Source organism: Condylura cristata, unplaced genomic scaffold (genome assembly GCF_000260355.1).
Source record: "Condylura cristata isolate star-nosed mole 26May11 unplaced genomic scaffold, ConCri1.0 scaffold00020, whole genome shotgun sequence".
Taxonomy (NCBI): domain Eukaryota; kingdom Metazoa; phylum Chordata; class Mammalia; order Eulipotyphla; family Talpidae; genus Condylura; species Condylura cristata.
Genome location: NW_004567121.1, coordinates 6,470,762 through 6,496,393, shown reverse-complemented (window position 1 = coordinate 6,496,393; position 25,632 = coordinate 6,470,762). Strand labels below are relative to the sequence as shown.

The 25,632-nt window shown below is 38.5% G+C and overlaps 1 protein-coding gene across 1 annotated transcript in view; it reads right to left on the bottom strand.

Moving 5' to 3' along the window:
- Positions 1 to 9,965: 9,965 nt before the first annotated feature.
- TMEM182 (transmembrane protein 182) overlaps positions 9,966 to 25,632 on the bottom strand; it is a 37,376-nt gene continuing 21,709 nt past the window's right edge. Inside the window, exons 4-5 of the mRNA XM_004686184.1 lie at positions 24,094 to 24,231; positions 9,966 to 10,186 (exon numbers count right to left, since the gene is read on the bottom strand). Of these exons, the coding sequence (XP_004686241.1) occupies positions 9,966 to 10,186; positions 24,094 to 24,231 (359 nt within the window). The remainder of the gene's footprint in view (positions 10,187 to 24,093; positions 24,232 to 25,632) is intronic.

The following is a 25,632-nucleotide window of genomic DNA, read 5'->3' as shown; positions in this document are numbered from 1 at the left end:
GCTGTCCCTCAAATGATATTATAAATGTGGATTATAGTAGATCCAACTTCTTTGGCTTAGATTTTAAGCACTGGACTTGAGCACAGTTGTGTGTGACTCTGCCTTTGACTCAGAGATACTACCCATCACAGCTACATTTCCTGAGAAACATAAATACTAAAATGAAACCCTCGGAAGGTTCTCAAAGGTTGGTGCTCAAGCCTCATGTTGAGTGAGTCCTCCAATCAGAACAGTGCAGTAACTGTGAAATACATACTGGTATATAATCTAGTAGAAAAGTGCAACAATAACTACACCAAAAAAAAAAAAAAATGACATACCTTTAGTGGATAGAACTTGAAGGAAGATATGTTACTTCTCACAAAATCCTGAGGATATGCACAAAATGATTTCAACTCATTAGCACTGGTATAATGACCTTGACCACCTCTATCTACTGTATCTACTGTATACTTAAAATATGTGCTGATGTCCTATGAATTCACATACCAGTAGGGCTTAATAACAGCAATCTTACACTTCTGAACTGAGTCTCAAGCCCGGGGTAGGCATGGTCATTTGTATGAAATTATTGTCAAAAGTTGTTTGTTCATTAAGAGTGAATGAACATTATGACATTGAAAATAATAGGTAAAAGTTCAGACACTTGAAATTAGCTACAGTATTAAGATAACTAAGAATTATAACAATAAATAGAGGGGCAAATTTGAAATCAAGAATTCTATGAGAGACATAAACTCTTCGATGGAATGGGTGAAGAGAAATTTCTGTTGATAGTTTTCCTGATGTTGTTAATGGTATGCAAACAGTGTGAACTTACTTCCTGCTATTCTTTAACTATCACCCTTACAGGTAACATGGACATTAACATATTGAGGGGTGGGAGAAAACTGTCCCTACATTTTTCTTTTCTATTTTGGTTTGAATCTTTGGGTTGTCAAGAATGGGAGCATTCTCAGTCTAGTAAATGTGGGGGAGGGAAGTATTCAAACAAAATATATACATAGGACAAGATGCAAAATTCTCACAAAAAGCCAAGAACAAGACATATGAATGCCTAGGCTGACTGGATCAAGGAGTTGGAGGCCAGGCATCGCCAACAGTCATGGCAGCAAATGCTTCAAGACTCAAGACAGCCATATGGTATTTTTTTTTAAAGATTCATTTATTTATACATACAGAACTGGGGTGTGGGCCAGAGGTGTGGTGGAGAGAGGATTTACCAGAGACAGAGTGGGAAGTAAAACAGGCAGATTGATGAAGTACACTGCTGAGGGAGCAGTGAGCAAGACAGGAGAGGTCTGCTGCACCATGTGGGTCACCTCCCTGGCAGGGGATCAAACTCCTGCTGAAGCTTTGGCTAGCTTCATAGTGCTGTGCTCCAACCTGTTGCAGCACTAGGGAGGGCCCAGCCATCTAGTATTAACAAAGACAACTGCATTCTCCAGATGGATGGTTTCTGCTGGCAAAATTCTTCACATGCTTTCGATTGGTCTAAAACCTGCCTCAACCTTCTAACTGTTTATGGCCCAGTACTGTCCCCACTGTTCCCATGATGACTGCTGATGCATCCTTCAGGCTTCTGCTTCTATCTCTTCATCATCATTGATAAATCCCCAGTACGAATTATTACTGGGAGAGTAGCAACTGGGGAGGACAAGAGAGGAGACAGAGAGAAAAACTTGACACCCTGAGCTACAGGTCATAAGTAAGAGGAGTTGGGTAGGGTGTGGATTGACAGTCTTTGTGCCAGGTGTCCCACCTTGACACATAAACTAGGACCTGCTCGCAAGAAAGTATAGCAAAGGCCAGCTCTTTGACATAATTAGGGCCTCTTCTTATGCAGTGTGCCTAAGACTCCATCCAAGAATGTTCAGTACAAAGGAAGTAACTACCTGATGAGAAGCAAGAGTTACCTCATAACCTCTGTCTATACTTAAATTTCTCCCACTGAGAACTGAAAGAATGACTTCCTTCTTAGCATATCAAATGAGAAAAAAAGAATCAAGAATAACTTCTGCTCTGTCTTTTAAGTTCTGACTTGTATTCTTGTAAATGTTCATAGATAGGCCACAGGAAATGTTCTCATGTGCTCCATTGTCTTCTAAGTCATCAAAAATTTTATCTTGCTCTGGGCCAAACCTTTCCAGCAACTTGAGCTATCCATTTCTCTGCATCATTCATTCAGCCAACACTTGCTGAGTGCTTGCAGTGGACACCTGGTCAGAGAGGGGTCATCAGCAACACTCGCTTTGCCTGGGCAGAGTCATTCTGGAGACTTACTGACCAGGACCAATAGGTCATCTCTTATGTCCAAACCATGGCCAGTTTTCTTTATGGCTTTTTTTTTTTTTTTTGCAAAGATAACATGTGACAATCTGGGAAATGACATGGCTACCTCATTTTTCAAACTCTCTAGAAGAGTCTTTCAATTTCATATAGAAACAAAAAATAAAGTCTTTTGCTAAGATGACTATATATGTTAACCATGAGTAAAAGCAATGCCCTCACTCCCAATTTTCCATCTACTACCAGTGATCCAGTTTGTTCCACAAGGGATAACTCCATTACATATGATCCCAGAGATGTTTACTCTTTCATCATTCACAAGGCAGGAAGCTGATTTCCCTGCTCTGGTTAACAGCTATCAAGTGTCATACCGATAAGAAAATCAAATTGCAAATCATTTCTATTTCTCTAATCCTAAAAGTACAAGTCATTGTTATCTCAGATATATATTAGTCAACTCTTTTTGGAAGTTAGTTCTTTGCCTTTTTTCAGTATTCTGGAGAACATAAATATTGTATGATAACATAGATGAAGCTTAAATCTGCTCCTCTAAGGCTCAACATTCAGCTACACTTCCAAATCTTGTCAGAGGAGTCTTAGGTAAGGGGAAAACAGTTTCTTTTCAAGAAACAATCTTCCAAGATCAATGATGCACATAGTACTTCAGTTTGAAAAGAGAAGAGAGGAAAGCAAAGAAAAAAGAAACTGCTTTGAGATAGTGTAGAAGCTCAGACGGGAGAGCCTTGAAACTGAGGGAGGTTTTAAATCATTCACAAATACTATATCTATCCTTGACAGGTCATTTTATTCCATTTAGCACTCTTTATTCTCCACGGTTTGGAGCTCTTAAGCAAACGTAAAGGGAAGAAAAAGGTAACGTATCTGATAACACAGTGTATCAGACTGACAACCCAACGGAATTTCCCCTGTGGTGCAAACAAATACAGTTCCAAAAATAAATAATGCAAAACAGGGAAGCAAAAGAGGATCACAGAGATTATGTCTTCACATTTAATTCCAGAAAAGACACGAAGTTGATTTTTGTTTAGGTCAGTAGTATACCAGTTGGAACATGGGTGTCTGGCAGTGCCTAGCAGTAATATGATCTGTACTTTAAATAGCTGCCAGATAGCCACATGGTGGCTGGCTGTAGACCACGCGCTCCCCTACCTGAGAGAGTTCTGTTTCAGAGTGGCCACATAATGAGGGGAAAGTAAAGCTGATGTTAAAAGAGCTGCTTTTCATTATCTTTCTGTATTTCCCGTCTTATCACTATTTAAATGTATTCCCTACTTCGCGAGGACACTAATTCAATTTGAAATGTTGGGACAAGCGTAGTTGGACCAAGCCCATCGAAGTAATTTCTGAGATAAGTTCTCCTCTTCGGTGGTCTGTTTTCTCTGAAGAGGACAAAATGTTACTATTTCCAATGCTTTCCCCAAGTGGTGCTGGCTCTCATCACGAGCTGGGCATTGTTACACCAGCAGAGGGGGTGAAAAGGAAGATGTTCCAAAGATGGATGTAAGAATGAGGGGGAAAGAAATGGTACTGGGAAAAATTACATTTATTGACCATAGAAAATTAAGATATGATATACTGGATCAGAAATTGTAGAAACATAGGTTTTCAAAACTGGAATAAAGATAAGGATAATAAAATGACACAAAGACCCCATTTATTAAGCACATACGCTATGAGAGGCTCTTTTCTAGGCAACTTGCATAAAAATTGTATTATCCTTACTTCATGGATAAGAAACTGAGATATATAAAAGTTAACTGTTTAAGGTGCTAGTAGTAGAACTCATATTCCAGTCAGAATGCCCTTTTCTCTCTCTCCTCTCCCTCGGTCTTCTTTCTCCCCCCACCTTTTGGTTAAGAGAGATCTCTTAGCCAAGGCCCTCCACCCCTGCTACCGCCACTGGCATTGAGTGGGAAATGATGTGAAAAGTCGACAGTAGACTGGACACAGCACTAGGAGCTCTGCCCAATCATACTGTTCGGAAAATAATTAAGGAGGCACAGTAACTTCTCTGAGGGGATGCAGATAAGTTGTAGAATTGGAATTTCATCATTTCCACCCCACCCCACCCCCCACCCCCGCAGAATGGATGTCCTCTCTTGAACACTGCAAGCAGTAGCAGACTCCATGACTCGTGTGGCCTCTTTCCACAACATCAATTTCTCTGTTACAAAATAATGTTCAAAATGCACAAATTTGTGATCAATTTCCCAGGTCTTAAGAATGTTTTCCTTTTGCCTTAAACCCATCATTTTTATTCTTTTTGTTGGCATCATTGGTTTACATCATTGTTTGTATCTTAGAAGTACCGGGTCTCCCCCTTAGGCACTGATACCACATGACACTGCCACCAAAAACGCCCACAGTGCACTGAAGTTACTGTGCTTCTTCCTCCCCATCCTTCCCATCCTTCTTCTCCCCCTCCTATACCCTCAGTTCTTTAATCAGTTATCAAGTGTCCATCTTTTAGCTTTACCTGACCCTTTTAGGTTTCTATATATTCCACTATAAGAGACACCATCTGGTGTTTGTCTTTCTCTTTCTGACTTATTTCACTGAGCATAATCCCCTCCATCCATGTTGCCACAAATTGCAAGAGACCCAGACCTATGACTGTTCTCCTGCAATGACAGATTCCCTTTAGAAATTATACAATAAGCTTCCTCCACTTTGTCACTTCTCAGGAACTCCTCAAACCAATCACATGTGGCTTCCATACCCACTACTAATGCTAAAACTTCTACTGCCATTGCCACTAACAACCTCTAAGTTCTTGGAGCCAAGATCACCTTTCTTTGCCTGTCTTAATAATCTTCTCAACAGTGTTATCAATAGTAAAGTTTAATACTTGGTCCCTTCTCAAAACATCCTCCCCTCCAGACTTTTTTGAGATCACATTTTGCGTTAAATCTATGTCTCTTTCCAGCTCACCTCTCCTGCTCAGTCTCCTATGCATCCCTGGAACGTTGGTTTCTCCAGAGCAGAGTAGCTCTGTCTAACCATCCTCCCTGTGCTATCGTTCTTTTCATGGCTTCAAATATGAGCACTCTCAAATGTGAGTCTCAAACTCAGATCGCTCCACTGAGCTCCCGCTGGCCATATCTAATATCACGTCAGTATTTTAGCATGGGCAAATGATAAAGCATGAAGCGATACATCACTAAAATAAGCCATGGCTTCCTTTCTTCCCCAAGCTTCTTCCGTTCTCTCTCACTAACTCCTGTCTTCTCCAGATACCATTTGCTTATGCTGAAATTTGAGAATGACTCTTGATTTCAGTATCAACCTTTTAGCAAGTTCTTTTAATTTTACTGTTTACAATATATAATGCCTCAAAGCTCTTGAGTCTTTCTTACTTCTCCAGTTTCATCATCACAAGTCTCTCCCATGAATGCCCACCAGGCAATCCCACCTTGTTGTTCCCAGAAAATGTCAAGTTCTTTTCCACACTTAAGTCCTTTTACCCACTAGTCACCATTACTGAGAATGTCTATTAATATTTTTCACCCAGATGATCCCTTAACATTATTTCTGTATCAGAATTCTCTCCTTCAATTCAGAATTATCCCTTTTAGAAAGAACGTCCCTGACTATCCAATAACCCTGGTTTTAGTTGTCAATGCTTTGTGTATTTTTCTTTATAGGACTGACCATAGTTTACAAATTCACAGCCTATCTGTGTCTGTAGACATAGAAACATATATCTATTCTGCATAAGAGAATACATTAAGAAAGAAGTCTTGGCTATATCATATGATTCCAGAGGTGAATAATTTTACAAAATTCCACTATGCAACTACCCCTTCAATTTTTTTAAAGATTTATTTATTTATTCATACAGAACTGGGGTACAGGCCAGAGATGCGGAGGGTGAGAGGATTCACCAGAGACAGAGTGGGGTGCAGAACAGGCAGATCGACGAAGTACACTACTGAGGGGAGCAGCGGGCGGGTCAGGAGAGGTCTGCCACGCCATGTGGTCTCCTCCGGGGGCAGGTGGGAATTGAACTCATGAGGAAGTGGCTTAAGCTTCTTTGTGCAGTGCTTTAACCCACTGCGCCACAAGGGAGGGCCACCCTTCAATTTTTGACCATCATAGCTACACAGTAGGGAAGGAAATGACCTGGTAAAAGTCAGAGTGGCCCTCCTGGCGGATTTCCATTATCATTTGAAACTATTATCCCTAACTATCCTCACCCATGGATGGGTCCAGTCTGTTCTTAATGGTCCGAAGGCAGAACTCCTAGCTCTTGCATGTTAGCTGGTTTGGAAATGTTGAACTCCATCTGGATGTTTTTCTTACTTTCCTATGCTAACCATGTTAAATGTTCCTTTGTCTAGTTTCCTTTTATTATGATAGGTATGATGTGAACTCTCTGCCCACCTTCTTATGTTTTTAACATGTCAGATATACCATCTTCCTTTTCCTATGTTTTCGTTGAGATATCTTTACTAATACTTGATAGTTACTGAAGTTAGATCTATGTAACTCCTCACAGTCAAAAAAATTAGTTTTGCTTTCATCTCTTTATTGTGAATTCCCATAACTGGTGGTGTCCCACCAAAATTAAATTGGGGACAATCCTCTTACTCATTAACCCATTTTTTTTCCATGTAACCAGGCACTATTGGTTTTTCTAACACTGCTACAGGGCTACCCATCTGCTAACATATGTCCAGGGTTTTTGTTTGTTTGTTTGTTTGTTTTGCTGGCATCTATACCTGTCTTACCCTCTGACATTTTAATTTTCTTTTTAACCCTAATCTGGTCATTTCCATGAAACTATATCAAATTATTCATTGAACTGACTAGGCTTTCATCAATGAGGGGAAACACAGCTATCTTATGATCCCTGAGAGAAACTATGTTAAACTTGCATATCACAAATATACTGGTTCCATCATTCACTTTTTCTCCTTCTAACCATCCTTAAAATTGTAACACACACGTGCCAATAGGCAGAGAGATGACAGAAGTTAACAAATACCTTTAGAAGTGGATTCTAGCTCCAGAGTCAATACATATATTTTTCACAGAATAAACATAAAAATGACTAGTAAGTTCAGACCTAATAATATATTTTTTTTCCAATTTCTACATTCAATCCTCCAGTGGCACACCATCATTCAGATTTTCTGTATGGCTTTCCCAGCCAGTTCCAGTGCTCGTACCACCTGCTGTGTGATGGAAATAAACCCACTAATGCAGGACTGACATGGAGTGAACACAATCCCACCACAGCCATGGCCGAGGCCAGGGCCATCACCCTTATTTCACTCTCTAAAAGTGTTACCCAAAAATATCTTGTTGAATTGTAATTTATATGTATACTTATGCAAAATCAACACTCAGAAAAGATTGTCGTGCTTCATTTGAAAGCTTCTAAAAATCAAGCAAATATGGAATATAGAAATGAAAGGAAACATACCATACGTGGTCAGATATAAGGCTATTGCAAGAATATGCTAGATATCGCTGCTATTTTCCAATATATATCACTAAGTGACATAGCAAGCACAACTTACCTTTATCCTTTCTGTGCACTGCCTCTAAGTAGACCAGGAAATGCATTTGAATTAAGGAGGTTGATGCGTCATGACTATGAGCTATTTCCAAATGTGGTATATGTAAAAGTAACAAACACACACTCAGATAGACAGCCTCCAACCATATGACAAATGTATGACACCCACAAAAGTGTGTTAGAAAGTGAGGCTAACCATCTGAAATTTATAAATATTCAAACCTTTACTAAAGCTACTTGCATATGAACTTTAAATGACATATAATACACCAGAAAAAGGCTCCATTCCAAAGTTCTACAAAAAAGGAATTGTATTTACAGATGACATGAACTAATCAAATACATCTAGTATCATCGGGAAAACTTCATGGCATGCCACGACTTAATATCACAGTCACAACAGAACCCAGAATTATGTTTTCTAATAATCAAGCCAAAAGCAAATAAATCAATGAATCAATATAAAAATAAAACAGAAAAAGACAAAGTATCACAAATCATCAGAGTAGTTCAAAAGCCAATTCGATCCCTAAAGTGTTGTTGTTGTTATTTTATTACGGCAAGGTCTAGCTGTCACTATTTACTAAAATGCCTTCATGATTCTGCAGATACCTCAGATCTTTGCTGATCCTCCAGAGCTCCCTCCCATTGAAACTAGGTTTAACGGAAAAAAACAAGATGTGCGGGAAGACTCTGGCAATCTCTCCACCATGGGGACAGATGGGATGGAAAGCCACCCCTCAACCCATAACATCTTCTAGGTGGTCACTTTAATTCGTGTCTGAGTCGTGCCTTCGGTATTCACGACAGCTGCAGAGCAAAACGCTGCTCCTGGAACAAAGTTAGCATAGTATGCCATTTCTGTTTCTTCATTAACACCAACTTCCTCAGCAGGGAAAGCTTCCAAAATGGAAGAAAAAAAAAAAAAACCCAAGGTTTCTCAGACGGATTTAATTTCAATCAAAATTAGTGCCAAAGAAACATCTTTGACGTGCAGAATGTCTAGGCTAGTAAATAATAAAGAATTCTGCCCCTTGTCCCAGCAAAAAGTCTTCCCTGGAGAGATTAAAAGAAATAGCAGACTGCTAAATGTGACTGTATCTGTTGTAAAGATAAAGAAGGCGAAAGGCAATCATCAAGGGAATCAAATGATCAGAAGAACTACAACCCATAACATCCTGTCAAGTCTTTAATAAGTCAAGACTATCATCCTCATATGAAAATATTTTGAAAATTTACAGCTAGTGCCTATTAAAGCACCTTTCATTAATAAATCTTCACATGCTCGACATATTAGAAATATAATTTTTAAATGGAAATTTTAAAATATTAAATAGAACTGTGTACTAAGCTAAGAGGCTACTTTTTTAACATAGTTTCAACCACATTTCATAGATATAATTAACCATTTTAAGTTCATAAAAATTCAATCTGCATTATATATAATTTGGCACACGGGTTTGCTACTTTTAAATATCATGTAAGGCTTATGTAAGCATGCATAATTAAGTAAATAAAATCAAATAACCAAACTACTATTGTTAAGAAAGCAGAATAAGTACATGTTCTCCGTTTTGTTGTGACCCATTGTAACTCATCTGTTTGCATGATTCCTGCTTCAAGAACAAATGCTATTTTTAAATAATGAATAATTTGCTCGCAGGAGTCAGTAAATGTGTATTTGTCTATATATGTGTGTGAAGAAATGGAGTGATTTCTCTGACAGTGTTTTTTTTTTTTTTCAAATCTTAATTGTTCTCCAAAGATTTTTTAAAGCAGCAGAAGTGAATGTTAAGGAGGCTTTAAATCAAACCTTGATTTGGCCCAGGTGTTAGTATTATGCTATTATCAGGCCACTGATGCTGCATGAGCGCTAACAAGTTCAATGGAACAGGGGCCCATGATCACTGAGAACTAAGTTCTTGATAGCCCTTTGATAAAATGGAAACATGTTGGTGTATAGCTCAATTCTAGGACCTTCGTGTTAGAAGAAATCACAATCAAAGGGGTTAACTTAAATAGTAACTGAAGAATTAAATCAGTTAAGTATATGATTGGGATCATTGAAATAAAATGAAAAATAGATGTGTTGTTTACAATCTCTCAAGAAAATACTGAGACCACTGTTTCATTAATGGTGTAGCTGAATATGTCGTCCAATAATTATAAAGAGTAATCCAGCTAACAAAGAAAAAAATATCCCTGCTGGGGCCAGAAAAAATGACCAGCCATACAGAATAGAAGGGGTGAAGTCCAAGCAGTCTTTCATTTTCATGGTTCTGTAGCTCTCCAGGTCAGCCACTGCTTGGACCCAGATGACATACAACATTACCACCAGGGAAAACAGGAGGCCTGAGGGAAGCGAAATAAAAGATCGTTAGCCTTTCTGAAGATGTTTCCCCAAGAACACAATATTAGACTACTTATTTGCCTTACAATCTGGTCCTACAAATGCAATTTTAGCTAACTTACCTACCTAACCAGATCCTTTAGTCTGTGCTGTATAGCCACATTGTTTATCTTTAATTTTCTAAGAATTGAGATGACAGCTAGAGTGGGATAAGAAAAATAGCAGCAGCTCAAAGTATTTATTAAAGTAAACTCACTGTATGTCAGGCACTGTATTAGATGCTTTGAATGTAAAGGCAATGATCCCTGCCTAGTGGATTGTATATTCTAATATTTATCAGTATTTATTATGATCTTGATTAGTGATGAGCACTATGAAAGTTTCTTCAATAGGTACAATAAACTGATAAAATGGGTACTGTAACCCCCCAGTTTTAAGTATGTGCAGACATAGCTCATGGTTTTCTTTTTTTTTTTTTAAGGATTTTATTTATTTATGCATACAGAACTGGGGTACAGGTTAGAGGTGCAGGGGGTGAGAGGATTCACCAGAGATAAAGTGGGGAGCAGAACAGACAGGTCAACAAAGTACACTGTTGAGGGAAGCAGCAGGCGAGACAGGAGAGATCTGCTGTACCATGGGGGTCAACTCCGGGGTTGGGGATCAAACTCACACTGAAGCAGCTGCAGTGGCGAGCTTGCAATGCTGCACTCTAACCCACAGCACCACCAGGGAGCACCCTCACAGCTCATGGTTTTCTGTGCTGCTTTTTAACTGAGATCTTTCTAATTGTTGTTATACTATTAAAACACAGTTAACTAATGCTGCAATTAACTACAGCAATAGAAATAAAAGCCAAGGTAAGTGCCAGGCAAGAACTAATATAAATGAATATATGTGAACAATATAAATGAATGTATGTGAATCTTGCAAATGAAATACATATGCTGAAGATTGATTTCAACAAATAGAACCATTGCCTCAAGGGTCTGATAATAAAATATTCTATCACATATAAAACCACAGGTTTGTGATAAAGAGTTTATTGAACAGAAAGAGGGAAAGAAGGAAGAAAGGAGGGAGGGAAGAGGAAAAGGAGTGGTAAAGAAGCAATATGGAGGGAGGGGAAGAGGGAGGAAGGGGGAAGGAAGATGCCTAGCCACTAACGACAAGGTAACCTTCAATTTTTCACTTTCAGTGTTTACTGTAATTCATTATTAAAAACATTGTTAGAATTATAGAGGAAAAAATAGATAAAGTATTATAGGGCTAGACCCTTGCCCTTAAGCGGCAGTATGATAGAGGAGCTTCATAAATGCCAAAGCTTGAGAATATCTCTGATACTTTTCCATGTGATGGTTACTGTCACAAACAGCAGGGAATGATGCCCAGGTACTGAGCTTCAAACTCAGGAGAGTCTGCTAAGTGATTGTGAGGGAGTGACAGGTCTCACATATAAATCACACAGCCTGAAAGATTAAATTTGTCCTGAAGCACAACAAACTTGACATTACTCACTATTTGTCCCAAAGTTCAACCCAAACATGTCAAGGATCTATTATGCACTGTGACTTAATGAAATGAACCGTTAAGCCAGGTATAAAATCTCCATACCCTAACTGTTGGTCTGTCCGAAAGTGAACATAACCCTAGCTACAGGACTTAGGTATCTTGATAGTAGGTTTTAAGAACCCAGACATTGCTTTTTGGTCTTTTGGCTAAGATGAGTGTAAGAACATAGACAGGAGTCTGCTTCTTGAGTTAATTGTGCTTCTATAATATTTAAGACCTCTCTCTCTCTTTGGGGTCATTCACTTTTAAGGATACTTAAGAGGTAAACACAAAAGATAAGGACTCAAAACATGTCGAGGTGTGTTAGTATCAGAGCTTAAACTTTCTCATAGTCATGATACAAGCTACAGAACAGTGAAGAATCAATATAGATGCTTCACTAATAAGAAACATCCTCCACTCCAGGGTCTGTAATGTAAATACAAATACTGGGGCATAGAATGGAGCAATTTAACCACTGAACAATAGCTCCATCAGAGAGAAATAGTTAAGTCATAGCCAGCAAACAAACTCCTTACAGAGCAGATTTTGACAACAATATGGCAAAGCCATGTGTTGTCTAGCAACTCTGCATTTGAAAACATTTTTTTCAGCAAATATAGAGACAGTACTCTCTGTTAGTGTGAAGGTTTGACTTTGTTATTTGCATACTGTCATTTGTCTTTTGCAAACCTTTGTTAGTATTTGTTGATATGGCTTTTATCTTCTTTGCATCATAGGAATCTCTTGTGTTTTCAGATATATTTATTAAAAAAAAAAAGAAAAAAAAGAAAGCTGCCTTTGTGAAACACCAGTAGCCTTACACATCATTTTTCCTAACTTGCAAGGCCCATTACTGAATTCAATATTGAAAAAAAATGTATTGCAGGTAATCATGTAGATGATTCTTAATAAAAGAGAATTAACCCACATTTAAATATTGCTGTTAAATGGAGAGCAATTATATCCTGAAAGTAATGAATAATAGGCATTTCAATCATTACAATCTTTAACTTGCTAAGTAATTGAAAATAGAGTCCATTTAACTCATATCAGATCAGTTTGTGATTATATCTTACCCATAGGGCAAAACAGAATTTCCCTATCCATTAAATTGTCAGTGTGTGTGCACACACACACACAAACAGATGCACACAGAGAGGCTGACAAAAAGAAGAAAATAGCTAATAAACTTGGGGAAAATATACAGAGGGGCAGTGAATTAGCTGACACGATAGTGAGAATTTATGATGGAGACCTGCAAGGCAGGATTCAGGAGACTGATAAACACGGGCAGATTGCTCAAATAAACTAACATATTGAGGCAAATTCGAGTCAGGTTCTTCACTTTTACCAACTTATAAAGGATATAGCTAGAATAAGCTCTATGGTGTTTTTTGAAGCTGATGTATCAGTATGAATTTATGATTTTAGTTGAGGATAGGTAGATCGACAGACAGACAGACAGATTAGATAGATTTTAGAATATATCAATGTGTTTATATCTATATATATTTCCTTACAATGTACCCTGAGAAGGTCAGTTTCAATGAGCATTCCAAGTATCTGGAGAGATCATGGTTTCTAACTAATGGGAAGAGGGTTTATCAAAGAAATAGTGGAATCCAGGCTAGGACAGAAAGTATAAGGAGAGTCTGGGATATCTTGTTATAACAGAAAGTAAAGGTACAGTCAAAGAATGATGAGGGGTTTCAGAAACCAGCTTAAGGGGCTTTCCTAGTCAACTCAGAGACAACTTGATTATCAGACAAATAATCACAGTGGGAAATCATATCTCTTTGTATAAATAAGAATCCATGAACCCATAGTGATATAGATAAATGAGTCAATAAATAAGTGGGAAAAAAAGGAAGATACTCAACTAACAATGTAGAAGGAATCAATGAATTAGAAATCACTATTTGTCAACTATTTAAATAATAATTCATGTAGGAATCAAAAACAGATGCTAATGCTAGTAGATAAAATAAAATTTGATATTTATATAGGCTCAAATCTCTTTCACAAAACACTTATTAATTGTAAAGGATAAAACGATAGCTTTATATTAAAGAAATACAGCAAATACTGTTATTCATGTCATCTTTTAATATCACCTGTGACTAGACAAACTGATGTCACTCAGAACTCATGAAACATAATGAGAAGTATACAGCATCACTGCCACTATACTGTAGCCCAAAACACAGAGCCCGAATTCAATCATGAGGAAACATCAGACAAACCAATTAAGGAATGTTCTAGAAAATCACAGGCCTGGATGCATCAAAAGAGCCAAGGTCACAAAGGTCAAAAAAGAATTTGTTCAGGTGTGATGGAGACTGAAGTGACACAACTAAATGCAAAGCACAATCCAGGACTCAATTCCTTTGTTATAAAAGACATTGTTGGAAAAGTTAGCAAGACTTGGAGTTTTAGGGTAAAGGGACTTGTATCCTCTAATATATCTGAATATATTTCAAAACAAAAACAAATGACTTAAAAAAAAAGTGTTGGGATAGTGTATTTGTTAGAAATGGTACAAGGTACATTTATTAGAAAGATATATCTTCTTTGGGTTTTATCCTTTATAATTAATAAATGTTTTGTGAAAGAGATTTGAGCCTATATAAACATCAAATTTTATTTTATCTACTAGCATATCTATAGCTATAAACAGCAATATTATTTTGCCCATCTACCAAATGGCCTCTCTGCTCTGGGGCAATACTAATATAGAAAAATCTTAATCATTATTCCATTTTAAATCATAATTGTTTTCAATTAAATTTTGTAAGACCCCTTTTTGAAGCACAACAAAAAAATCATAAAATAGTTCAGTGGAGACATAATCAAAATATGGTCCCAAAGCCCATGAAGAGTTGTGATTGTAATAAAATGCAGACAAATAATTGAGTCACACCAAGAATATGTTGGATCTCTTCTTACTGGCTGGAGAAAGTTATTGAAGCTTATTGAAAAGTTCTTTATAAGAATTCTTTTATAAAGCTGAAAACATATCCTCTAAATTTCATGAATGCAACTTGGTAAGCATTTTTTCAAAAACAAAGCCCCGTCATATGTAGTCACAAGTGTTCATTGGGAGCACAATTGCCAGTGAAAAACAATATAGAAACAATAATATTTTGTAAACAAAAAAAAAATTTTCCCCAGCCCCTAGTCACAGGCTATGAAGTAAACCTACATGCCTTCAGCATTCCACAGAAACAGAATGGGAAAAGGAGGCATAACGGACTGATCTTTCAGATTGTGTTAGAAAAACCAGATTTAAAAACATATTACTGAGGAAAAACTAGTCACAGAAATGAAAATTCTCTTCTTCAAAAACATAGGCTAAACCTCTATATTTTTGCCTAAAAGTACATCTACTTAGTTAGATATTTTTAAGTCTTTTGTAGTCACCGAAAACAATAAATTTGGTCTTTGACTTTTTAGATGTAAATGAACTAACTTTGAAATGGACTTTAGCAATTTGAATCATGAGCAGTTAGTGGGGGAAGACTCATAAATTCAAGGCGATTCCTTCGCCTCTTTTGGCGATGCTGGCTATTCATTTCAATGGGCATAAGAAAGGCCATCGCCAAAGGAGAAAAAAAAATGCATTATGAAGGAAATTAAGGTGAAAAGTAAACTAGAATCAGAAAATGCATCTCTCTCTGAGGATTCACACACTCTGGAGACAGGGAATATTCAGCCAGGGCATCTATTGGCGAGCAAAAAAGTAAGTTACATGAGGAGGAGGGAGTCAGCTCACACATTGTGTCTGGTTTCAAAAGATGAAAATGTGGTCTGCAGTGCTTGTTTAAGGTTAAATGTTTCTCCTGCAGCATAACTCAAATGGAAAACTTGAGCGCAGGAATAACACATTAGGCTGAAGACATTTCAAAACATTCTACAACAAGGAAAATATTCCACGTTGATGGTAGAAGACTAGGTTGCTTGTCCTGATGGAGCTGTCTGGAAGGCACAGAATTTGTCTTGCTCAGTAGAGAAGAAAAAATCTAGAGTGTGGGCAAATGTGGCAAGGACAGTAACATTAATGGAATGATAATCCCAGTGCTCTCTCATTCTGGGGTGACGCGGGAACAGTAGGATTATTTCATTTGGGCCCCACAGTCACAAAAGATTTTGGATAAACTTCACAATTTATGTTATATACAGGGTCATTACATTTATGCACATACGTTAAAGGCACAGAGCATTAAGTATTCAAGTAACACTGAACATAAACACTTAGAAGTGCAACAGTATTTGCAAACCAACCTTAATATGTATTAACTTTTAATCTATTAGAAATCTTTAAAGTGCTGTGTGGAGGCACTTATTCACTTCTCAGAAGCCCTAGGTAGGATGCTAACAGAGTAAGCATGGGCATTCATACAAGTTGATTCTATTGTCAAAGGTCCATTCCAGTGTCTAAAATATACACTTATTTTTTAATAGTATGTGACAGGAAAGAGAAAGTTTGCCAATACTAACATTTTCTAAAGAGTAATAAATTGCCATTACCTTGCAATATATTTTCAGCATTGTCTTGGATCTATTAATTCATTAATCATAAAATTAGTTTTCCTGTTAAAGTAAACTCAAAGACCTTAAATATAATTTAAACTACATTTTCTGTAATGATTTTCTTTATACTGATATATTATTATTTTTCTTATAATTAAATTATGTTATTTTTATATATAGTTCAGAAATTAAGAAATTACTAATAAACATCCTTATCTCCACTCTTCTGCTGAAACTCATTTTCCATTGATTTTTCTCCAATTATCTAAGATACTCTGAAAACCTAATACATCGAGCTTATTTCCAAATATTCAGCACTGCCCAGACTTCATCTTACCACTTTGCTAATAAACGAATTGCCTCTTCCCTTTCATTTTCTGGGCTCATATTTTTATTTACTTAGCCAAGCCTATATAATGTCTATTAATTTTCTCAAACATTTATTACTTTCTTAGATTGGCATAATAACTTTAGGCAAACATACTGTATATTCAGTACTCTACACTCTCTTGACAATCAATTATTAGTAGATTATTATTATGGGGTTGTAATCAACTCTACAAGTAATTACGGATTTAATCTGAAGAGCAGAGCTTTATTTATGCCGAGGAAGTTTATCCTCACAATAACTAACTTTGAGGAAGTGAGAAGTGGTTGAAGAGCACATGCCTAGATTCTGACCGTCCTGATTCAAATCCCACCCCAAGGTTTACTGGCTGGCTAGCTTGACACTTGAGTAGCTGAGTAACCTTGAGCAAGTTTTTACTTCTCTAGTGTTCATTAGTAAATAGACATTATGCCAGTGCCCACCTCACGAAGCATTCACAAGGAATTAATAGAGGCAATGGCTGCATCTTGGTGCCTGGAACACGGCCAGCGCGTAATAAACATCGCTAGTTTTGTTATTATTATTAAGCTTTGGCATAGCTCCTGCTAATGACTAACACGTATTAGTCTCTACATTATTCTAAAGCATCAGAGTTTCTCATGTGGCTGGACTTTGTCATGACCATCCAAGAAACAAGAGAATAAGCCCACCACAGTACCTTCCTATTCAGAAATAAGGGAAAGCTTGCTTGATTATCTGCAATGTCCTACTGGAATTTTCCACCAGGTGGCACCAGTCCCCTCACAGTCTCATTACTTAACATTTTGGGGAAAAACGAGGAGAATCCAGATTTGTACTCCTGCATATTAAGATACTTTCTGCCAAAGTGTTCAGTCACGCAAACCACCTGCCTTCTCCATCGGTTCTTCAGTTATAGGAAGTAAAAATTCCCTCTCGGATAATCAGTATATGCTGATCAGGTCATTCAGGTGAAATTGTATCTAAAGAGCTTTCTCTCTACATAAGAAAGTATGTCATTTTAAAAGTCTCAGAAAATGCATAGCAAATTGTAGTAAAGACACCAGTTGTGGGGGGCCCCCCTGGTGGCACAATGGCTTAAAGCACAGCACTGTGAAGCTTATCAGCAGCCACTGTAGCCAGAGTGCCATCCCTGGCCAGGGAGGTGACCCACGTGGCACAGCAGACCTCTCTCCACCAGCCATGCTGCTCCCCTCAGCTGTGTGTTTCGGTGGATCTGCCTCTCATGCTCCTCACTCTGTCTCTGGTGAATCCTCTCACCCCTGGCACCTCTGTCTTGTACCCCAGTTCTTGTATGCATAAATAAATAAAGAAGAAAAAGTAAAAAGAAACCAGTTGTGCCTTATCCACTCACTACTAGTTATTTCTGTACAAGTGACTATTTGGGGGAAGGGTGTGGAATGAAAGAGAACCTTTGCAAAGAAATTAAATCCCGTACAGTACAGAGTAAGTAGTAGATGTTAATTATACCCATACTTTGGAAAAAGAGAATGAAGCAGATGGAAACACATTCTGCCTTCCCACCGTGACAAACCTAATCCCAAACCAGAGAGTCTATTTATAGGCCAGAAAGAATCTTGTCACCTTACACATCTGAAAACTCCCTTTCAGGGTGGAGATTAATCATACCCCGTAATAATATGTCATGTGAATAAAAGTGTTCACTTGCCAGGCCTGTCACTCTCATTCTCAGAAGAGCAGTACAAATACATATATTTTCAAGAGGGTGGGGAACACTGATTCAAGGTTGAAGTTCATGGTTTTCCAGAAAATTTCCAGCGGAGCTTTACTGAGAGAACTGTGTGCTCCCTAGATCCGTCTGGACAGGCATTAGATCATAATACAGAGTCACTCTACAGGACACACAACAGCCCAGCCCACTTAGCTCATACCAGAGAAGCGGCTGCTTCTCCTCTCTCCTTCCAGAGAGCCACAGAACTGGGTATGACAAGTCTTTTTGAAACTTTCCTCTGGTATTTATTTCTGACCGGTGTCTTAACACCTACCATGTCCTATCAAATTAAGACCAGACGCTCCCAGCCTGCCTTCCCTATTTCAGATGAAAAGTAATGTGGGAAGAAATCATCTTTCAAAGAACTATCTGAGAAAGAAAAGTAATAAGGCTTTAAAATATTTTAGTAAACCAAAGTTCATCACAGCTCTTTCTCACATATTATATAAACCAAGGTTCACTTATTCTAGCACTTGACATTTATGGGAAATGTCAGATGGAGGAAATTAAAATCCCACATCAATATGTGAAGGAAGGTCTTCCCACATTATAATAGTGTCAGTATCAAAAACGATATTTTTTCCAGACAGATTCCCAAACATGACAACCAGAGGCAAGAGGCAAGTTTGCAAAGCAAGGACTCTGGACAAAGCAGCAACTTGCAGCCCTTAGTTCTATCTCCTACTTGAAAAGCAGATCTGAGTACCTACATCTTTTATTTGAACAAAAGGAAAATCCATCTGCCAGTTCTGTTTACCTAGTGTACCTAAGTCTTTTGTTTGAACAAAAGAGAAATCCATCTGCTAGTTCTGTTTCCTAAAATCTGAAACAGGGACTCTACAAGAAGTACATCTTGTGAAAATATCAGTAACACATTGTTTTTACAAGTCATTTTTTTTTTCTCCTTTTCCCTTCCCACCACCAAGAAACCAGAGCTCTGAAAAAATAGTTAGTCCTGGACCCTGGTGAAATATTCTGATCCCTTTTAGAAAGTGATGATTTTGCTTTTTCCCTGAAAGTCTATTTCTTGTACACTAAGAAAGACACAAAAGCTGAGAAAATCCACTCTGGCCAAGCAGGGGCTGATTATCCAGGCCTGTAGCCACACAGAGGATTTTTACTGGTTGGGGTAAGCAGCTGTTTATAGTCCAGACCTCTCACTGTATAGACGAGAGACAGCAGGTGTGAGCGGAGATGTGTGCTTGTTAGTGTCGAATGCCTGCCTCCAGACCATCAGCAATTCTTTCTTAATCCCTTCCTGTGCTTGGTCTTCTGTTTCTTCCATATACTCTTCTGCTCTGACTACTCTATGTTCTGCTTCAACTGGAGGAGGATGTGAAGAAAAGGCATGACTCCAAATGCCTCCTGTGAGTCCTGTGATTAGCCCTGGCTGAAGAATAAGTGTTTGAAATCCATCCCATGGCTTCTGTGAGTTATTTTTTCTATGATTAAGGCCCCACTATCTCTAATACTCTGCATCCATTTTATATACAGACACACATGTTAACATCCATATATATATGTGTGTATATATATATATATATATATATATGTCTGTATAGACATATACAAATGTATCTCCTACCTCATGTCAAAATAAATGTGGTTTATTGATGAGCTATTTAAATTCCATTGATCTTTTGAAGGACGGCAAGTGAAAAACAACCACAAATCTAATTTACTCTGAATCAGTTTGACTTGCTAGATACAATAGTATGTTCCCTTCACATCCTACTTTTCAGAGGCTTTGCACTATTACGCTGCTGGAAAGCACCATCTTCCAGACCAGAGGGGATCAGGGTGAGCCACAGAAGGATACGTGTCAGGGTGTGCGTGCCACATGGTGGGGGATTTGAACAATTTACCCCAACTCACTCTACTCTTTTCCTGGTGACACAGAACAGCTTGTGAAACAAGTGTCTGGAGAAGGAGGCCATCCAGAGGCCACAAGTGGCCAGGACTCAGCCCAGTTTGGCCTTCATTGTGTTCCAAAGGTAGTTATACTGCAAAGGTATCCTTCCCTCTACTGGCAAATCTGTGGTGGGAGTAAGGGCCCCTTCCCTCTATTCTTCTGGCTTAAATAGGTCTGTGCAGTCTTACCAACCTGAAGATCTAATAAGCGACTTAGCCAAGATCCAGGTTTTTCGGGCACTTTCACCACCATAAGATTCTGTCTAGTTCTACATTAAGGAGAAAAAAGTAATCCCCATCTGTCATCCAGGAAAAGTTAATTTTGATTATGGGAGAAAGATTCTCCTACAATGATATGCTGACAAAGTACCAATTTCTAGTGTTGTGGCTTCTCGCTTCCTGCCAGAACACCTTTAGCATGTCACAGTTCTTTCTCACACACTTAGAAGTCTTCCTGTGCATAGTAATTCTCATCCCCATATGGATGTTGCTATGCCCAGACATTGGGGATATTCAGCCGAACAATAATTGTCTCCATATTACTGAAATGTTGTGTAAAGTCATGCCTGCCCATCCTAACTCTTCCTGCATCTTTTCTGTCACCTGCAGTATTATGGGCTAGGGAAAGACAAGTGTCAGCCCCTTTGCATCTAAGAGGTCTCTAAAAGTCCACAGTAGAACGATTTTCAGTAGTTGTTTAGGCATGGTAGAGGGGTGATGAAATTCACTGAAGCAACGCTCGGTTTCATAATGTCCTGACAATGATCATATCCTTGGTCCTGAACTGAACTTCCTCAGGAAGCACATGGCCTGGCCGGCCTGCCGAGGTAGACAGTGTAGGGACCAGCCCGACAAGACTTGTGTGAGTCAGTTGACCGAGGCCAAGGGATACCACGGGCCAGCCCTGACTCATAGGAACAGCTGTGACTCCAGCACACCTTGTCCATGCCTGGAATGCCCCAGAACAGTCTCTTGTTGATGCCATAGACATTCTAATCCCAGCAATGCCATTTGGGGTTTGGTTCTTTCCTTACTAAAGCATCTTCCCGAATAAAAGGAGAGTGTCCAACTTTGTTTGTGGCATTGATAAAGCAACCACAGCAACTGGGGACCCAAACCACACTTGTTGCTAACCACTGGGTGTAACACAGAGTGGTACAGGACAGCGGGAAGACTTAGGAGGGGAATGGTGAGGCAAGCCCAAGAGAGACTTTGGAAAACTAACGTGCGTGGAATGAGAACACTTCATTTTGAAAATATAAAGTCTAACCAAAGAAAGCATTGGAAATTCAATTCAATTTAATACATGATTCTATATTAAATGTGGCACAGAATTTTGGCGGGCTGACAAACCTAGTGTTTACTCCACTTTCCCTCATCTTTGCATAGCATAGCATGTAAATTTCCATCTTCAACTTTAAAAGGATAAGTTGCCTGTGAATATTATCTAGCAATGTAAATAATAGATAATCGCAAGATTTGAGAAATCCTCGTGTCAGTAAGTAATCCACTTTAATACTAATCCATTGGTCCTATAATGGGCACTCTAACCTTTTGACTATTAGTCTGTAAACTTTAGCTACTGCTGAGAATATCCTTTGTCCTGCCTGATAAACTGACAAATGACAAACAACATTTTGTCTCATCTAACGGAGCCTCTCTCTGTCTTGGGGAAATGTTCACATGGAGACAATAAAGCACGGTGCTGTGAAGGAAATAAAAAGTCAGATTTAGGAGAAGTATTCTCCTAATTGTCTAGTTCAGTAACTTTTAAATGGACATATCTGAACTCTCAAGGGACTTTTGCATGAATCCCGAGAAAGGAGGACCAGAGGCAACAAAAAATTTACTAAAAAATAAAGTCCACTAGTCACGGGTGTATGAATACATGAATATATATCATACAAGTATATTATAAATTGAAATAAATTACCAAGAATTTTTTCAAAAGCACTAAATATACAACACAATACACACACACACACACACACACATACACACACCTGTGATAAAACCAAATCCAAGGTAAGAGCATTTCTCATTTCTGCATTAAAACATTCAAATTTCTAGGCCCTTCTCGGTGGTGCAGAGGGTTAAAGCACAGCACTAAGAAGCTAAAGACACATCAGCATAAGTTCGATCACCAGCCCAGAGGTGACCACATGGCACAGCAGACCTCTCCTGACCCACCCGCTGCTCCCCTCCACAGTGTACTACATCAATCTGCCTGTTCTGCTCCCCACTCTGTCTCTGGTGAATCCTCTCACTGCCCCTGCACCTCTGGCTTGTACCCCAGTTCTGTATATATATAAATAAATAAACTTTAAAAAAATGCAAGCTTCCCATATTGTATTAGCAGTAAACTATTGCTCTTATAGAGCTGCTTTATTGACAAAGACTTGATAGGTTAGAAAAAGCAAGAAATGAAAAGAAACAAATATTAACATATTTCAATAAAGAGCTGTTCTTCCTGGGAAGACCATGGAAAAATATTCGTCTTAACTAGAGCTCTGAATGAAACCAAGGTGAATCCAATTTGGAGGAGAAAAAATATTGGCTAAAGAAAATCCTCAGTTGCAAGACATATAAGAAGCTTGGTTTAATGGAAACAAGACTGAAAGAAGAGAGAATATAAATTATGAGAGTTAAGTGAAAGGAGACAGTATGTGGAAGGCTGTCCAGTGGGTTATTCTGCTTACATTTACTATCCAGACAGACGGTCAGCAGCTTGAGAGCTAACTGAAGACTGGGGTAAGAGGGGAGAGCTGAGCATGGGGTTTTCTGTGGTATGGTAAAAATGTTCTGAGTAGAGTAGTGATACTTGCTCAGTCTGTAAAAGCACACTACCTTATATACATTAAAGGGGTAAATTTTGTGTTATGTGAATTATATCTCAGTTTCTTAAGTTATTTTAAAAATGATGAAGTCAAATGGTTAAATGCATCTGACCCTTGAAAAAGACTGTGCACCAACCTGATCAATTATTTTGCTGTTGGCGTGATGATCATTTTAGCAGAAATCAGAAAGACAAACTGTAAAACTCATTAAAATAAGCAGGTTTGGGGCCCTCCCTCGTGGCGCAGTGGGTTAAAGCACAACACTAAGAAGCTGAAAGCCACTTCCATATGAGTTCGATCCCTGCCTGCCCTGGAGGTGACCACATGGCGCCGCAGACCTCTCCTGACCCGCCCGCTGCTCCCCTCTGCAGTGTACTTCATTGATCTGCCTGTTCTGCTCTGCATTCTGTCTCTGGTGAATCCTCTCACCCTCCCCATCTATGTCCTGTACCCCAGTTCTGTATGAAAAAATAAAAATAAAATATAAAAAAATAAAAGAAAATAAGCAGGTTTTACAAAGAAGAAATGTGTTTAGATAATGCAAATGAACCACAACTAAGAAAAGTGAATGACAATGGAGAAAAATATGTTTTTATTATAATAAGTAAACTAAATGGGCTTGTAATATCACCATGGGGCCCTTTTCTGAAATGGGCGCAGAATGTTCACCTACATCCTGGTGTTACAGAGAGACATGTTATGACCCTGACTTCACAGACAGCAAACTTAATAGGGTAAAAGATATTAAAAAGCTCTTGTAGCCCACTTTTCCTATCTAGTGTCCTCATTCATTTAATGCAGATACAATGAGCAAAGACTGACATGCTAATTAAGTGTCAGCACCTAGAAAATGGAAAATCCCTGAGCAAGTGTCTAACACCTAGTTAGCACTAGGCGTTATTGCATTATTCTTACTAGAATCCTGCACCTGAACTGGAAGTGAAAAATATGAAAATATGGCGAAACCCCTGTACATACCTGCAGCAATATAGGAGCCTCCTCCGACTTTATAGAGAAGATGGCTGGCAAAGGGGGCGGCACAGATGATCAAAAAACTTGCAGTCACCACAGCTACTACTCCCAGAAGCATTAGGACAGCCCAGAAACCACGGTATACTGGACACCCCAGGAGAGAAAGAGGAGAGATTGTAAGCATGCAGACAGTCACAGACAGTAAGTGTATTTTCTCTTCTTTGTTAACATTTCAGTCAGAGCATGTCATGATTCCAGGATCAGGTACTGAATTATTTCTAAAGGAGACTTAACCAGATGACGTTGGACTCTATGATGTTGGCCTTCAACCAATAGGCATTCAGCATTTGTAACTTGTATATTACATATAACTTCGTCATATACTTTGGGAGCTCATTTTTCCAACCATATTTTTCCACCTTAGAAAAGGGAACCCACAGAGTTCTAGAAATAGATTTTTTTAGTAAATGCCCAGTTGGGTTACTTTTAGATGTTTCATGTCATTGTACAAAAACAAGCTCTTTCTTACTTACATGCCTGTTACTTACTGCTACGGTAATGACTATACCACGGCTAGTCTTACATGTTGATAATAATGATGGCAACTATTTAGCAAAGTGAACACTGCAGTGCAGTGTACATATGACTCTTTTGGAAAGTACACATAAGGTAATAAAAATAGTGAGTAAAATATAAAAATGTACAAATGGATATTTTAAATCCAATAGGGTATAGGCATGCAACTTCTAATTAATTATTTATCATTAAAATAATCCAAGGTCCCTCCCTTGTGACACAGTGGATTAAAGCACAGTACTAAGAATCTAAAGTCACTTCAGCATGAGTGACTCACATAGATCGGCAGATCTCTCCTGACCCGCCAGCTGCTCCCCTCAGCAGTGTACTTCATCAGTCGGCCTGTTCTTATCCCCACTCTGTCTCTGGTGAATCCTCTCACTGCCCCTCAATTCTAGCCTGTCACCCAGTTCTGCATGCATGAATAAATAAATCTTTAAAAAATAATAATTATTATTATTCAAAATAAGAAGCTATCTCACACTTTTTATAAGGACCAGAAAGTCTTATTTAATGGATATAGTTATTGATAAATGGATAATGCAGTTGATGATATACAGTAATCAGATAATTTTTTTTAAAGATTTCTTTATTTGTGCATACAGAACTGCGGTACAGGCCAGAAGTGAAGGGGCAGTGAGAAGATTCACCAAAGACAGAGTGGGGAGCAGAATAAGCAGATTGAGGAAGTACACTGCTGAGGGGAGCAGCAGGTGGGACAGGAAAGGTCTGCCTTATCATGTGGGTCAGCTCCAGGCCAGGGGATTGATCAGCTCTGAAGCAGCTGCGGCTTGTTTGCAATGCTGCGCTCTAACCCGTTGTCCCCCCAACCCCCCGTGAGGGCTCCAGATAAAGAATTTTAATGAATGATCATTAAAAGTAAAGAATGGAAGTAAGGAAAGTAAAGAATGATTTTTATTTTCAACAAGCCCACCTGTCAAAATATATGTCAACCAACTAGAATCGTCA